The following is an 18,778-nucleotide window of genomic DNA, read 5'->3' on the forward strand; positions in this document are numbered from 1 at the left end:
TAGCTTCAATTTCCATCACAGAGATCTTTTCTTTTTATGTTTCTGGGTAAATGTCTACATCAGTGATTCTCAACCATTTTTTTTGCATTTGGAATCCTTTGATTCCTATTTTAACACTACTGAATCTCTGTAGCCATTCAATATATATATATTTATTTTAAAAATCCTAGTGCATATGTTTATAATTAAATATCCTTAGGGGTTATATAAAAAAATTAAAATATTTTGTGTATTGTAGAAATAAAAGCAATTTATTGCACATACATTTTAACAACAAAATGCTGACTCATAAGGACTAGTTTCCTGGTTTCTATGGTGTGTATATTCCTCACCTGGACAGGACACTGGTCAGCTGCAGGATTACTCATTTTTGCCAGCTGAGTGAAGTGGAGCAACAGGAAATGAAGTGTTTTACTCAAGAACACAACACATTGCCCGGTCCAGGAATAGAAACCACAATCTTAGGATTATGAGTTCATCACCTTAGCCAGTAAGCCTCATACCCCCACTCCACATTATAAGGTTTTGTGCTAAGGCAAGAGGAACACAACTTCATCCAGGATATGAAATTCATGCTTCTACAAAAGATCAACATTGGACACTTGATTGCAAAGATGATGCACTAGTTGAGGAAGAAGAAATAGGGCAGGACTAAAAGAAAAGAAAAAAAACACACTCAGACATTGGAATGTTGGTGACGACCATACCCATGGCCTATCCTACCAAGAAAACCAACATTTCTAGATGTTGGATCATTTTTGTAATATTCAATGCTATAAATACTCATAGATGCCTTTCGGTGCACCAGGTTCCAATGTGAGGAGTGACATTTGAACAGAAATGTGGGATATTTCAACCTAACTTAGATGGTAGTTGCTCACCTGAGGGGATGGAAACTTCTTGTTTCTAGTGATTTGTATTATGTATATCTTTCTTAAGGCGGTGAGCTGGCAGAAATGTTAGCATGTCGGGTGAAATGCTTAGCAGTATTTTGCCTCTCTTTACATTCTGAGTTCAAATTCCACCAAGGTTGACTTTGCCTTTCATCCTTTCGAGGTCAATAAATTAAGTACCAGTTGTGTACTGAGGTCAATCTAATCGACTGGCCCCATCCCCTAAAATTTCAGGCCTTTTGTCTAGAGTAAAAAAGATTATGTACATCTATCTATCTCATTTAATTTTATTGTGATTATATGGAGTACATTTTTTGTTGATCCTACCTGTAACGGAACAGTAAACTTTGTATATCGAAATGTATGTACATACCTACATATGTTCATACATGTATATGTATATCATTATATCTTTTTGATAATTTTTTTTTTTTTGCTTGTTTCAGCCTTTGGACTAAAATCATGGTGGGGTAACACTATGAAGTGTTTGGTTGAACTAATTGACCCCAGAACTTACTTTATCAAGTACAGTACTTATTCTATTTGGACTCTTTCACCAAACCACTAACGTACAGGGACATAACCAAACCAATATCATTTGTCAAGCAGTAATGGAGAACAAACATACCACAAAGACATACACACACATAGATACACACACACACACGCACACACACACACACACACACACACACACACACACACATGACATGACAAGTTTCTTTCATTTGCTATCTACTAAATTCATTCACAAAGGTTTGGTCAGCCTGAGGCTATAGTAGAAAACACTTGCCCAAGGTGCTGTGCAATGAGACTGACCCCAAGATCACTATGCTGTAAAACGACTGTCCCACAACTTATTTTATATAAATCTGAGTTGTTCATCCTCACATATTTCATAATACTTTTGTACAGTTTTATAGCTTGCATGAATGGGTCTTAAAGGTAAACAAAAGAATACATCAGCAGCAGCCACCACAACTACCATCTTCCCCAGGGACATATCTTTCAGATCTCTCAAACAAGTTAAGAATTTTATCATATTTAACTCAATGAACAGTTTTACTTTTTTGAGCTATTTTGCACATGAGATTTCGAAATGTGTGAATGTATCTATTCCAGTACCTGGGGTGGATGAAGGCTCTTAAACATTTTTTTAGTTTTTTTCCAAACCAGTTTCTTGTGTTTGCAATACATTCATTAGAGCTCCCAGTATTAGAGAAACAGTAAGAGATACTAACAACAAAAGGTGTAGCACTTGATACACAATAGAATAGAAGTGTTTGAAATAATCTTTGAGTATACAAAAACATATTTTAAAAAAGATAAACAAAATTCACTAAAAGATAAACAAAATTCAGAAAAAGATAAATAGAGAAAAAAAATAACATGAAACAAACAGATACATTTGTAACCACAAACTGTCACGATTTGGTATGTGAAGGTGAAAATTAGCACGATATAAACAAAAGTAACAACAACACACATGTTTTGACAAAAAAAAAGAAAGAAAAATTTTTAAACCAAAAAAAATGTTAGGTTTGTTTTTAGACAAATGTTTTTTCTCTTATCTCTCCACATACTTATAGAGAATAGCTGCAACAAAAAGCAGTATTGCTCTCATAAAACAGGCTAAAACAAATAGAAAATGACGAAGACTACCAACATAAACAAAAATGTGAACAAAATTATTATACAAGAAACAAATATTCTAAGAGAGCAAAAGGATATTCTATCGACAATGACACTTGTATGAACAATTCTGGTGATTCTTTCCTTTTCCTTTTAGTAACAACAAAACTTGTGCACACACACACACACATATGGAAACAAACACAAGCTTTACTAAATGAAAATAATGGTAGAGATTTGAGCAGAGTAAGTTTCCTGTTCTGCATAAAACTTTCAACAGAAAAGCTTTAAAATATGCAACACTTAGAGGCAAAAATGAGCACTTTTCTGTCTGAAGCTGTCACACGAGCACAAGAAAGAAAGAATGTGACATACCTTTACATTGCAGAAATCACAGAAGCTTCTTAAGTGCCATTCAATAACGATTAGAAGCAGATAACTTTACTGATGCGCGGAATGAGAGGACAATATGCTCTTTCATGCCCCCAACACAAGGCATAAGGGAGCATATGGTACTGAGTTATTTTTATAATTGAAAACAGTACAGAGGAAAGCTCAGTTAGGGAATTACACACCTACCAATAAACAAATACCACAGTATTTAGGACAAAGAAACATGAAGGCCACAACAAAAGATATTGGTGACAACTATGACCTTGTTCACAGTCACTTTTATAATACAAAATGAGCATGTGTCCAGCATTGATATGAGCTTTAGGGATCTGCAGTCAAACAAGATCTCTGTGAACATACTACAACACCTCGTGACCCTACCAAGACCAGAAAACAATTCTAGAGTTGTATTTCTCTCAGCACCATTATTGGAACTGAGAGAAGTACATTGCAACTGGCTGGTTATTTAAGAGCTTTCTGTCCGGAAGGGCTAAAAGAGGAAAAGCAACAACAAACTCAGTACCCCATGGATAGTGCAGTTCTTCAGGCCCCACTAGACACAGCTTTGGATGCATTGAAGGATACTTCATCCTCGGTTCGTGGATTTGATCTTGGGGATGAGAAACTCCTCCCCAACCAGAACAAGTATCAACACCCTATCATCTTGAGATAATGAATAAGAGATAGAATGTGAGAAAAGGTGGGATACAACTAGAAATAGTGGAAAAGGCAAGAAAAGTAAAATGAAAACAACAAAAAATAAAAAAAGAATACACCTCAAGATAAAGCAAGGAAAATGTCTATGGATGTATCCCTCTTTCTATCCCTATGATGAATTGAAGTTCACAGTTTTTTTACAAAACAAATGAAGAGCTGAAAGAACTACTAAACAACCTCAAGGATGAATTGAGGAAGAGGAGATCGGCTGAGGAGTACCTCATGGCAGACACAAAACTCTTACAACCACTCTGTCAACTATTAATGTATACCTTCATAACGAATATGGGGAATTTCTTACCTAGTCTACTACTGATGATGCTCACAATTATCCTCAGATATAGCAATTTCAATGAGTGAAAGTTAAGTCAGTATCTCAGAGTGCTCTGGTTCAATCTAGCCAGTCCATTCTCCAAAAATAATCTTCCTGTTTTTTTTTTTTCTTTCAAATTAAATTATCTTGTTTAGCTACTGTGTTTTATATAACTTCATAAATTTATTTATTCTGTGTTTTAATGATGTTTTTATGCTCTTACCTATTCCTTTCTTTTTAAATAACTTTGTCAAAGCTATCCCTGTAGCCCTTGTTTTTATCATTTATTGTATATGATCAAGCGAGCGAGGCAAGAAGGACCGTAGCCAATGACCAAAGCTCTTTAGGACTGTCTCACTGGTTTGATTTTTGTTCACCTTCCTTAGGATTCCTGTAGTTCCTGATAATCTGATTTTCTGTAATGACTGTTTGAACTTCAATCCAGTCTCTCCCCAAAAAGTATTCTTTTTCTTTGTGACAGAACCAAGAGTTTTCACAACCACTGTCGTAATTTCAACATCTTTCATGCTTCAAACTATTGCAACTTCTCTTTTCAAATCTTAGTATTTTTCAATCTTGTTCTTTCTCAGGCACTCTGTTGTCACTTGTATTTCTACGTTTCTTTTTCATTGATGACAACAATATGTAGTCTTCTTACAGTGAATGTTAAAATCTTATAACTTTGCATGTTCATTTTTTTCATGTACATTAAGTTGTTTTTACCATAGTTTCCATTGAATATGCACACAATGTTATACTTAGTTTTGTATTCACTTTGTGCAAATTTACTGTATTCATTAATGATTTCACATCTTTCATCACAAAGTCTATTTAAGGGTGATTTAACCATGTTATCAACATGACATTTCACATAGTTTGTTTAAGTGTTTTAATCTTGAGCTGTACAGATTAAAACTTCAGTTTCAACTGTTAAACTAAAATTTTGCACCCACTCTCAAGACCCTTGTTTATCCATGTCATTGCTTATATCTTTCAGAATCTGTTCATTTGTTTTCCATTCCAGTAGTCCCACTTATCTTCATTCTGATCCTCTTATATTAATCTTTATCAATGTAGTCTGCAATCTGAGAGAGAGAACCATTGTTGACTGGTATAAAAACCAACCAACAACAGTTCTAAACTAATAACTACATAACATCTGGATTATTCTTTCACCTCCTCAAAACTTATGAAATCCTTAATCTTTTCTGGGCAGATAAAACTTGTTAATGTTACTTTTCAGGTGGACTATTCCATTCCTTGACACTGATTTCTGTCTTTTAGTATCTAACTTCTCAAGTTCTTTATTTTACTTAAATATTCCTGTTCGATACCCCATTCACAATACTCTCCACATGTTCCTTCCATTTAATTTTTACTTTAACCCTTCATTTCAAGATTCACGCCACAAAAACAATAACAATGACAACAATAGTAACACAGTTTTTCAACGTATATACATTTGTAAACATCATGTAAAACAAGAAAGTCCTTAGCTTGAATAGATTATCTGTCTAAGATTTTTTCCAAAAGAGTGAGAGGAGAAAGTCAATGTGCATATGTCTTTGTGTATCCTCTGACAGACATACATGTGCACATACATACAACACTGGGACTGATCATAGACCAAAACCTGGTCATTAGCTAAATCTAAAAACACTGCATTCAAAATTAAATTCACAACTACATCGCACGTTCATCATCATCATCATCATTTAATGTCCATTGTCCATGCTGGCATGTGTTGGATAGTTTGACTGGGCTGGGACGCTGGAAGGCTGCACCAGGATCCAGTCTGAATTGGCATGGTTTTCTACGGCTGGATGCCCCCTCCTAACGCCAACCACTCTGAGAGTGTAATGGGTGATTTTGTGTACCACCAGTTCTGGTGCCATTTGTGCGACACCAGTATCTGCCACGACTGCAATTTTGCTCAGCTTGATGGGTCTTCTTCTCAAGCATGACATACTGCCAAAGGTCTTGGTCATTATCCCCGTGAGGCCCAACACTTGAAAGGAACTCGGCTACTTTGCCTCCACGAGGCCCAACACTTGAAAGGAACTCGGCTACTTTGCCTCCACGAGGCCCAACACTTGAAAGGAACTCAGCTACTTTGCCTCCATGAGGCCCAACACTCGAAAGGAACTCGGCCACATCATCTCTGTGAGGCCTGCTCGAAAGGAACATTATGTACACTAAAACCAATATGCACCACCAGTTTAGAGTGGATATGTATATATGCATATACAGTACATGAATGCACATACAGCACAATACATGTTTACTTATCTGAACCAGGTTATTATTGCAATGGAGATGTTGAAAGAGAGAAGCTTTTGTGTATGGTATTTTGCTGCTACCAAATGTACCCACTCTACTTAATAAGTGTACTGAGTACTCATTTACACTAGGAGCCTACTTACAACTGATAAGAAAACTTCCATTTTTAATTATCCTTTGTCCCTTTCTGTTAATTTGTTTTCAAATTTCATTTTGTTTTGCATTATAAGACTCATGACATACACAGTACCCTAACACTTTTGTCCATCTATCAACATTTTCCTCTCTTGCTCTGATCATTCTATCTTTTCTTCCTCCATCTTTTCTTCTCTCTCTCTCTCTCCCTCTCTGCCTTTCTCCTATGTTCTCTCTGCTATTTAGTATTTCTATCCCTGCTGCTTATTATTTTTCTGTCTCTGATCTTATTTCAATGTGGATTGACATGGGACTAAACAGCAACATCAATACAATTATCAAGAACAATATGTTCCACCACTACCAACACCAACAATACCCCTGCCACCACTACCAACAATACCCTTGCCACCACCACCATCATCAACCCCAAAATCAATACAACCAACACCACCATTACTGCTCACCCACCAAATTTCGAATAACCAACTGGCAACAATAGTAATAGTATCAGCATTATTCAATGTCTATAGCTACATTTGTTGTGTCAATACAACAGTGTTTGTATGTGTTAGTAAATGTGCGAGAGAGAGAGAAAGAAAGAGAAAGAGAGAGAAGATTGTGGAGTTTTTAGGGCTTAACTCAGAAGTGCAACAAGTGAAGTGTACAGGAACCTGGTAATTCGTCAATGAACTGAATTCTACAGTACTTCCCCCCACCTCACTCCCTCACACTTTCATCTTCTCATGTCCATTCTTACATCCATAAATAAGACAATTTTCCTCTCTCACGAAATGGGTTTTTATTGGTGCTATTATTTTTTTACTACATATTTATTGTTGATCTCTGCCGCTATTGAATATACCTAAAATTCAAGAAGTCACGAAAGACATCATCAAGTGGAACTGAAGGCTGTAGTGCAAAAAGGAATCATAAAGAGTTAATAAACTGGATGTTTTAGAAAGGGTTGATGTGAGATTTAAAAAATCAGCCACATTGTGAAACATTGCAGTTTGTAATGTAAACACTGGAAACAAAATGTGATAACAATGAGGAAATTGAGTCAATTGCTCAAGAAGTTACTACTTTAAACTTATTGGATTTTATTTTTTCATAAATCTAATTCTCTGTTTAAGATAGAACAATTTTGGAGTGTATGATCAAGAATTAGATTCGAAGTAATGTACTGATAAGCATGATGGTAATTTTAAAAAGCCGAAAGTTTATAGGATAATTTGCAAACAAAATAGTGAAATTTCTGATAAAAATTCTTTGTTTAGTAAAGGAGGTTTGGAAAGTTTAAGAAGTGCTTGAATATGTCCAACATAAAAAGATTGGTGAGGCTACCAGTGGTGAAACAGAAGCTGCTAGTAATTATCCTGAGCACTGAAAATATAAATGTTAATACTGACAAAACTTCACTCTTTTTCACAATCATCAGAGTGCAAAGCACGCACCATGAACGCAGGCTTGTGAGATGTCTGTGATTTGAAAACGGTTTTGAATAGGAACCAGAAAGAGGAATATGAACATGCAATGAGTATGTGCACACTGGATTCGTAAAATAGAAGAGACAAATAAAAATGCAATGTGCATGTCAAAATAAAACAGAAGAGAAGAATAACTAGAATTTCTATTTCTCAAGGAGAAAAGTCAACTTCAGAGTTTAAAATTTCCAAAAAATCATTTAGTGCTTCTTGGAGGAAATGCTGCTAGTGATATGAGAATCTTAGGGAACAAAGTTTAATTTATCTCTAATTTGGCATTCAAATAAGACATGAATAGCAAAGAGACTTTTCAAAGAGTAGTTTACAAACATTTTTGTCTTGCTGTGAAAAGGTGATATTTCCAAACAAAGTATTGCTCCATTTAAACAATGCAGCCAGCCACCAAGTGAGCTTTCTGATAATGTGAGAGAGGAATTTATCTCCAAGAATAAAAATGGATCAAGGTGTACTAGCTAACTTCAAGTTGTATTGTCTGAGAACTTTCAAAAAACTTATGAAAACAATTGATAAGGAGAATAAGCCTACAGGAAGAGACTTCTGGAAGAAGTTCAACATAATGGTGCTACAAAAAATGTATCACAAGGTGGCATCTGTGGCTTTACAAGTTTTCTAAAAGCAGAAAGTCTACACTAAAATCAGAAAGATATTTGACACTTGAAAATTATGTAGGCTTTCACAAAGTCATAGAGGATTATTTGGTTCAGTTGCTAATGTGCTACAGAGAAATCTCATCTAACAAGAAGCTAATGCTTTCGAACAAAACTGAGCTGAAAATATAGGTAAGAATATGGAAATTCCGCCTACTGTACTAAAATCGACTGCAACGAATATTCTGAATGAGTTGGCACTTATATAGGAAGGTCAGCAGGTATTTTTTGTTGATAACAACCCTAATAGCATAAAAATTACATGAGAAATTTACAATGAGCTCAGTTCCTACACTCAACTGTACAAAGAGATGATGCTCCATATACATCAAATAATGGTGGATAAGTTCTTCACCCTCAGTTAGATGTTGATGATGATGATGAACTATAAGATAGAAGAGAGTGTCCTTCATCCTGCCAGTAGCTCTCATTCTACCATCACCCTTCTCTCAGTGATCAACATATATTTTGGTAAAAGCATTCCCAACTACCATTATACCATTTATATATATTCTTAACATATTTCTCTTTAAATGCTTATGTGTAAACATATAGTACCATGTATGTGAAGCACTTGTTATTTCCAAGCATAAAAGTGATTACGTTGCTTGTTTATTTTTTTTTTTTGTGTTTTTTTTTTTTGAATAGTAGGTGTAGGAATACATTATCACTTTATAACATAAAAATCAGTGGAAAAACGAGTTTTGCATTAAAGGATTTCAGGTTACGGCAATTTTTTTACAGATGCATCACTTTGGTAACAGGAGATTCCTCTGTGTGTGTGTGTGTGTGTGCGTGTATAAATACATACATATGTATATAAATATATACATATATATACACATACACATATATATATACATACACACACACACATATATATATATATGTATGCATATATATATATATATATATATATATATATATATATATATATATATATATATATTGCTTTTATTGGCAATGAAAGAATTATTTTTGCCTGCGACATACATTTGAAGTACTGTTTTGTCTCAAATATAAACAAGCAACACAGAGTAGCAACAACTCAAGAAGAATGGCATTCATTCAATATGTGGATTCATATAACTTTGAAAGACAGGCTATGCAAATTCCTTGGGTGTTTCTGATTTTACATAATATACATAAGAAAAAGAAACTGTGCTCATGACTATTGCATTGTGTAATGAAATGTCTTATATCACAATGTGTCTTCAGCTGTTTGCATTGGAGGCATTAAGAAGAGTTTGGGGAAGTGGTATAAAATCTTACCTAATTCAACAGTAGAAAATTCTGATAACTAGTATATCCAGTCTGTCAAAAAAATCACAGTATTTTAACAGAAATAAGCTGAAACTTGTATTTAATAAATGCTTCAACATATTATACATCATATATTGTATATAAACTTATTATAACAATCATATACTGCCAGGTTAGGTTCTGACCAAAGTGTATTTACCAAAAGTTGTATATTTTATCAATAGTCAATGGAACATGCATTCCACACAATATAATATAAATATAATCATGATGTCCTATATGTATAAAGTTATGGTGAAACATAAATATCACACTATACAAATTATATTTAATATGTTCATTGATTTTGTACAGTTTCCATATAAATTATATTATAATTATGATCTACTGAAATATTTATATTTGCAACACACAACACAGTTTATTGCAGAAGACAAGTGTTATGATATGGTGTTTTCCACAGTGATAATGTGTGGTCCCTGTTGTGACTGAAGCTGTTGTACCTAATTTAGAAGGCATGATATTTTCTTGGTATCAGATACAGTGCATCTCTTCAACACCAGAATCGTAATACACCACATCGTGTATTGCATTATAACTTTGGTAAGTTGAACTATGAACTTTTACACTTCTTTTTTCCCCTTCCTTTTCATCTCCTTATTCTTTTACTCCCTACCTCTATGTTGTCATCTTATTAATATATACCATTCTCATTTTCCATTTCTTTTCTTCCCTATTTGTTTCTGATGACAGAATATCCTATACTAGGGAATATCCCAGAAACAGTTGTAAGATTTTGGGCCTTCGTGCCGGTGGCACGTAAAAGCACTCACTACACTCTCTGAGCGGTCGGCGTTAGGAAGGGCATCCAGCTGTAGAAACTCTGCCAAATCAGATTGGAGCCTGGTGTAGCCATCTGGTTTTCACCAGTCCTCAGTCAAATCGTCCAACCCATGCTAGCATGGAAAGCGGACGTTAAATGATGATGATGATGATGAGGAATTATAAAATGTATATGACTTGAGATGTTCACCTTGCCTGTCCTGTTTAAGAATTATATATATATATATATATATATATATATATATATATATATATATATATATATATATATATATATATATATATATAAGTATATAAGACTACAGAACCCTTCCACCCTGCTGACATGAATCAGAGACAAGTGAGGGCAAGATATCCAGTATTAATGTGGGTAATAGGCTCAGAAATGTGGGAGCACCATGATCTCAAGTGCAGCAAAAGACCCCTAAAATTTTCATTGCCATTCACTGTGTATCTGGTTTTATATCTAAATGCCCTTCTCCCAAGGACAGGTTTTAAAAAGGGCTCATGGGTATGCATCCACTCCCAGTGGACTTCCAGCACCCCAGACACCAATCTGGAATTTCTAAGGGTCTGTGCTATAGCTTGATAGTTCTTGAACCTACATTGGGTTCCTCTGTCCTTTTGAGAGGTCATGTTTTTAGTCTTTCTGGGTTTTTAACAGCCCTCCTCATCAGGCAAACCTAGTGGGTTGCCAATTTTGTCACCAACAACCCAACCACGCAACAGATTGTACTGGATTCCATGTTGCCAGTAGCACTCAAGTGACACCTCACAGGTGACCTCACATACAGACATATATACATATGCTAATGTGTGTGTGTGTGTGTGTGTGTGTGTGTGTTTGTGTGTGTTTTACTCATGTGTTATGCTTAGGAATATGCCATGAGAATATCTCTTTGTATGCGTACACATGTCCCTTTTGATATGTTTATTTGTGTGAGTGATAAATGTCTAAGTCAAGTGAGTATATGTTTCTGTTTCTGAGATCTTTTGCATGTGCGTATGTGTGTGTCCTGCTACAACATGCCAGCTTCCTTTCCTTTTACCATCATTCCCTTTTCTTTTCAACTCCCTTTAACCTTCTTTCTGTCATTTGCTTTTATTTCTCCAGCTTTCTATCAGTTTTCTCTCTTACTTCTGTTTCCCTTTCTCCTGCTATAATACTTTAGTGAAACACAAATGAAATAAATATATATATACATATAGGAAGTGCCACTCCCTAACTGTAGTAGGAACCTGTGGAAGAGGTAGACCCAGGAAGCATGACCTTCGAACATTGAGCCTCACAGAGGCAATCACAGGAGACTGGGACATTTGGAGATATGCTGTGATTGAGAAGACCCAGCAACTAAAGTGAGATCGCAGCCATGCATGTCCGGCCCTGTTAAGAATACCCTTGAAGCGTTGGGCAACGTGATATGCTTGAGAAGACCTGTTGAGTTAAGTAAAACCAATATCGTAGCTGTGGCCAGTGCCCACTGACTGGCTCCTGTGCCTGTGGTACATAAAAAGCATCAACCGAGCGTGGCCGATGCCAGTACTCCCTGACTGGCTCTTGTACTAGTGGCGCATAAAATGCACAATCTGAACATGATTGATGGCAGGCCCGCCCGACTGGCTCCCATGCCAGTGGCATGTAAAAAGCACTCACTAAGCTCTCAGAGTGGTTGGTGTTAGGAAGGGCATCCAGCTGTAAAAACATTGCTGAATCAGATTGGAGCCTGGTGCAGCAGCTGGCTCTCTAGACCTCGGCCAAACCATCCAACCCATGCCAGTATGGAAAATGGACGTGAAACAATGATGATGATGATGATGATGATAGGCACAGGAGTGGCTGTGTAGTAAGTGGCTTGCTTACCAACCATATAGTTCCAGGTTCAGTCCCACTGCATGGCACCTTGGGCAAGTGTCTTCTACTATAGCCTCAGGCCGACCAAATCCTTCTGAGTGGATTTGGTAGAAGGAAACTGAAAAATGCCCATCGTGTGTGTGTGTGTGTGTGTGTGTGTGTGTGTGTGGGTGTGTGCATGCGTGTGTGTGTGCATGTGTATGTGTCTGTATTTGTACCCCCACTATCGCTTGACAACCGATGTTGGTTTGTAACTTAGTGGTTCAGCAAAAGAGATCATTAGTATAATACTGGGATTACAAAGAATAAGCCATAGGGTTGATTTGTTCAACTAAAGGTGGTGCTCCAGCATGGCCGCAGTCAAATTACTAAAACAAATAAAAGAATATCAAGACACACCAATGTTTATTATAGTAGATACCAACGAAGTATAGCTACAGATGTGCATTTTCTTACAAATTGTTAAACAAACGCAGCTTATGCATAGTTGGTTATGAAAGAATTGAGGTGGGAGGATGATGGTGACAACGATGACAGTGATTATATGAGGAGAATAAAGAAAAGTAAACCAAACCTGCTTCGTAAGCTGTTCTTCACAAAGTTTGTATAAGGTGAAAAACTTTTGAGCGAGTAGAATATTCTGCTGGAAACCACAGCTTGCCATTTTTACTCTCATTATTATTCCACGATCTGGAACCATCATTGCAACAGTACGGAAATTGATTTTTAAGTTCTCAGGCAACTCTTGGCGTCCTGCATACCCAGGATTCTAAGGAGAAAATTAGAATTATATATGACTGTTGCCTACTGTAAAGGAAGTAATAAAATTGCATTCATAAGATAATATTCATCTCAATCATGAACAAAGCATCTGATTAACAAACACACATCAATCTTTTCAATAATAAATCAGAAAATAGACCAGAAATAAAGTAAAATCCTTTATTTCCTGAGTATTCAGAATTAATTAATGGTTAGCGGTTACACGAAAAACTACATAATAAATTTGAATTACAACTTTTCCGAATAGTTAATGTGTCTCAATAGACATGAAATACAATGTGGTATTATAAGACATAACTAAAGAAAACCATTAGAGTTTTTTTATTACAATTTACAAAGGGAAACAAATAATGCAATAGGTGTAGTGCAAATATAACACATTGGCAAAAGTGCATAAATGCTATAATAGTTGTATATAACAGAGAAGAAAAGAGCCGTCTCTCTCTCTACAAGTCTACTGCTTCTAATGTTTCTAGTGATGGTGTTTCAAAACACACACACTTATCCATTAAGTCCACCATTGCTTTGAGGCAACCTGGCTTACTTAATGTTACTTCTACCACTGCATGGTACCTTGGGCAAGTGTTTCAACTATAGCCTCAGGCCAACCAAAGCCTTGTAAGTAGATTTGGTAGACAGAAACTGGAAGAAGCCCATTGTATATATGTATATGTATATATATATATATATATATATATATATATATATATATATATTTATACATATATATGTATATATATATATTTATACATATATCCATGTGTGTGTATCTTTGTGTCTCTGCTTGTCCCCCATCACCACTTGACAACCAATGCCGGTGTGTTTATGTCCTCGTAACTTAGCAGTTTGGCAAAAGAGACCCATAGAATAAGTACTAGGCTTTAAAAAATGTCCTGGGAGCTTTCCTGATGTCTCACAGTTGTCAGATACCATCTCCCCAATATTCAGCAATAAATCCAAACTGATATCTTTCAAATTGAATGGAATACATTTCAGGTCCTCATGACAAATTGTTGAGGGCCTGGTTAAACTGTTCCAGCCACACTGTGTGAATCAGACTGACTTTTAATTTCATCTGCCTCATCATCGTCTCATCATCAGTATTTAGGATACCTCAGTTCCTTATGTAGCACAATATTTGCATCTTTAAGCAGACTCATAGCTTGCCATGTTTCCTCCCATTGAGAAAAGATTAATTAAACCAGTCGGTTTGCTTGTGCTTGGGAAGTCCTCATTGAGGCAGGAGCTGCTTCATAGATTGCTTCGTGTATCTGTGTGCATTAAGCATCGTCTTATAAAGTATCAACTAATGGAATATCAAGCAGCATTTTTAATTAGCCGGTAAACATTGCACTTTAAAGTTCGAAAAAAAGTAAACCAAGTTCATTCCAATCAAGCATGCTTGATTACTTTTTATCACATACAGTATCAACATGACTGACACCTGCTATTTTAGCTCAGTGCACAACTTGAGAAGTGTGAACAGCTATCAATTCTTCATAAGCCATTTCACTATTAGGAATAGCAGTAGTTTTGTCTTTGCCAGTGAAAGTTAAATATAGTGGGATAATTGAGATAATTAAAATACAAAAGTGAAGGTAAGTGGATATGAGTTGAATGCAAGAAATGAGAAGTGCTTTTCAGCCAGATTCCTTACACACTAATAACACAGGGGTCCAATTTTTTTTAATGCAATTAGCAAGTGTATCTTCAGCAGAAAAAATGGATAGAAGGAGTAATTGAGGCAGTCATGATATGTGATAGAATAATTAACATCTAATTAATGATAGATAATATGACATCATCCATGATGTTTAGCTATACTTATGATTAAAGAAAACAACTTACAAGAGGTAGAAAGAAGAGACAGAAGTTAAGAGAGCTCACAGTCATATAAAATTTCTAGCTGTCCCTACATGATACCTATCGATATAAAGATAAATTTACGCTAATGGATCAGCAAAATGGTCTGGTTCTGTGACAATGTCACCATAGTTATTTAAAAGGTTATATTGTGAAGTATCCCAAGGAGTGCACTAGTGTGCATGAGGATTATAACCATGTAATTAAATGTGAGCACCTTTAATTTTGTTACCTCATTTTTATTCTTATTCATTGATCTCTTATTAATCTTCTAATGTTTCTAAATATGTTTATATTTCATAATAACTTCTGAATAAGTAACTATTTGTCTTCACTTGAACACTTTTAATAAAAACAGTCCAATACATTTTATTATTCACTGAGGTAGGAAATAATAATTTACAATGATTTGTTTTTGATAATATTCTCTGATAAATAACCTATCAATTTCATTTCTCATTATACATATTTCCAATCCTTATTCCTCTCCCTTCCTCTTTACGGTGGATAACACTTCAAAATATGTACATATATAGTTTTAGATTGTGTATAGGCACACACACACACGCATGTACACATACACACACACATAATGTATATATAATAAATATATTTTGGAGGGTTGAGATATTACTGAATGAATAATTTCCCATCATTTCTCAAAACCTTTGAACAAGATATAACAAAATCACTTTTCAATACAATACCTAAATTATTTAAAGTTTGATGAACAATGTTATTAAAAGTTAAATATCCTTGCTAGGTATATCAAGCAATACGTCTGATATAATCTGCAAGAACTAAATAAACCAGAATTCCAATGATTTGTTCAACTGTGACATACACAAAAAATTTATTTAAAGCCTAATACTATATTTAATTAAATATATTTATGCTATACATATATACTTATTACATTCATGATATTATGATATCATTAGTAAATCAGTACAACAATAAAATACAATAAAGCAAAGAAAACAATATACAGTAATGGTATAATATAAATCTAAGATGTGACATTTTACACTAACACTATAAAATAAATTCTATTAAAAATAGAATGGACAGATTGTAGATAAACACAATTATCACTAATCAAACAAGTACATTTAAAATTATGTGTACTTGTGTGTTTGTTTTTATAATTAAAATAATTTAACATGTATGTAAATAATTCTGTCAGTTGTCTTTTCTTAGAAAGTAATGTCTCACAATTTTCGGTATTAATACTAAGTTAAAAGGAACTAAGATCATAAATCAGATTTATGAAGAATTAAATGTGACATTAAGTGACCAAACATCAGTAAAATGTTACATATTTTATGGGCAAATGTCTGTTAAAATACAACAAGCAATAGGCACAGTTTTATTTGTCCACTCTATGAATATAACCAAAGTCGTAAAGGTGAATTTTTATTTACTTCTCTTTCAATAAAAAGTCAGCTTTGAAGTAAGATTGGCTTATCACCTCTGCAGGATAATATAAATATTAAAAACTACACCTTTTGCCAAAAGGTGTGACCAACATATTTTACAGATTTTCAGCTATTTAGTATAACAAATAAGCAGTAAAAATGTTATCGTTACAGTTATTTGGAAGAGAACGTTTTTTTCAGAAGTTGTTGCAAACATTTGTAGTTAACTTTCAATGAAAATTTTTACAATTATTGGTATTGAAATAAGAAAAACTAATGTAAACTACTAATTATTACCACACAGCCATGTATGCGTGTGGCTGTGTTGTGAAAAGCTTGCTTCCCAACAACATGGTTCTATGTTCAGTCCTACTGTGTTGCACCTTGGGCAACTGTCTTCTGCTATAGCCTCAGGCCAACCAAAGCCTTGTGTGAGTAGATTTGGTAGACAGAAACTGAAAGAAACACACACACACACATATATATGTATATACACATGGATATATCTATGTGTGTGTGTCTGTGTTTTTCCCCCTCCCCCATCACTGCCAGACAACCAGAGTTGGTGTGTTTACTTCCCCATAACTTAGCACTTTGGCAAAAGAGACCCACAGATAAGTACTAAGCTTTCAAAACAAATAAGTCCTGGGGGTCAATTTGTTCAACTAAGAAACCCTTCAAGGTGGTGCTCCAGCATGGCCACAGTCAAATGACAAACAAATAAAAGAATAAAAGAATAAATAAAAATGAAAAAACAAAACAAAAATTGTATATAATACATAAGAAAGCTGTTGATGTTGAAATTAAAGTTAACACTGGTTAGTGAATCCAATCAAAAGTTTATTATAGCCTTAGCCTTTTTCCTTAGTTTACTTTTTGAGTCAATCACACAAGAGTTTAAGACCAGATATTAATGATGTACTCTCATTACTGGTGATAAAAAATTAGCATCATCAACGAAAGGGTCTAGACGGCTCTGCATTCAAGAAGGATATGAAAGATAACATTTCATAATGGGTGCATTAACTGTTGTACAAGAGGGGCAAACTTTTGGCAGATTCATGTGTCATTTATATGAATGAGATGAATTGGAATTGCTAACAGAATGTAAAAACCATCAACTAAAGAGTATAGAGCGATGTGATTATATGGATGAATGGAAGTAATAAATCAATTTTGTTATATTATTGTTTAGGGTTGGAAATAGGCAGAAGAATTTTAGATAATGGTTGCCACAGTTGACAATAAATGGCTTCTCTTGCTATATGAATAACAAATTATGTAAGTGGAGGTCAAAACAATAACCACAAAAATGCTTCGTTGTCGATATCTATAACAGATAACACAAGTTTATTTTAATGGTTTAAGAAGGAACCGTCACTGTTCCACACAAAGATTTCCTTCGCAAATACAAGCATTATGCTATACACATAGCTAGAATGCTGAGGTTGGCGAAAAGATGTAATAAAAACTTTACAAATATTCACACAAATTACATTACCACCAAATGGATTTGCAGAAAGTGATTAAAAGTCCAGCATGATGTAAAATGCTTTTAGCAACATAACAATTTATGTGAATGAGAATATAAAGAAAGAAAAATGTTTTAATCACTTGCAAAAATATTCTTGCATTAACTGTACATATTTCAAACTTAACATTCATTTAATCTTCGTAATTTAAGCTTGTGTTGTTTTCAACACAGAGATAGATATATGCTATAACAGTTTGTGGTTGGGAACTTAAATGGCAGTTTATGATGTTCATAAATAATGCTGAATATATGAAACATAAGCAACGTGACAACATTTAGTAGCACAATCTGAAAATTTGTTCTTATAGATGTTTTATTACTTATTTGTTAGAAGATATAAATATAGATACAAGACACTAGAAATATAAGAAGTATCTTTTCCTTTTACTTCAAAAAAAAAAACTGAAAAACAAAAAACAAAACAAAAAAAAAGCAATTGAATTGACAAACTGTAATTTGTTAAGGATATGAAATAACTTTCGAGAGTGGCTGAGCTTCATAAAACAAAGCATTGTTAATAGTGTACAACCATCTTGACTTCCTTTACAGAAATAATAAGAAAAGCTAAATAAATTCTTAAATTTTCTTCTTTATTCTTGAAAACACACAAAATGGAATCTCCCTTTTGGGGGGATACTGTGAACAAGACAAGAAGCTTCAGGGACATTATGAACTGGATATAGTAATTAACCCTTTGGCATTTA

General features: G+C 34.5%; 1 protein-coding gene across 1 annotated transcript in view; it reads right to left on the reverse strand.

Moving 5' to 3' along the window:
• LOC106871452 (dynein axonemal heavy chain 5) overlaps positions 1–18,778 on the reverse strand; it is a 330,351-nt gene that overhangs the window by 98,026 nt on the left and 213,547 nt on the right. Inside the window, exon 41 of the mRNA XM_089358345.1 lies at positions 13,051–13,245. Coding sequence (XP_089214471.1) covers positions 13,051–13,245 — 195 coding nt within the window. The remainder of the gene's footprint in view (positions 1–13,050; positions 13,246–18,778) is intronic.

The sequence above is a fragment of the Octopus bimaculoides genome, chromosome 10 (genome assembly GCF_046866305.1).
Source record: "Octopus bimaculoides isolate indiv1 chromosome 10, ASM4686630v1, whole genome shotgun sequence".
NCBI classification, from domain to species: domain Eukaryota; kingdom Metazoa; phylum Mollusca; class Cephalopoda; order Octopoda; family Octopodidae; genus Octopus; species Octopus bimaculoides.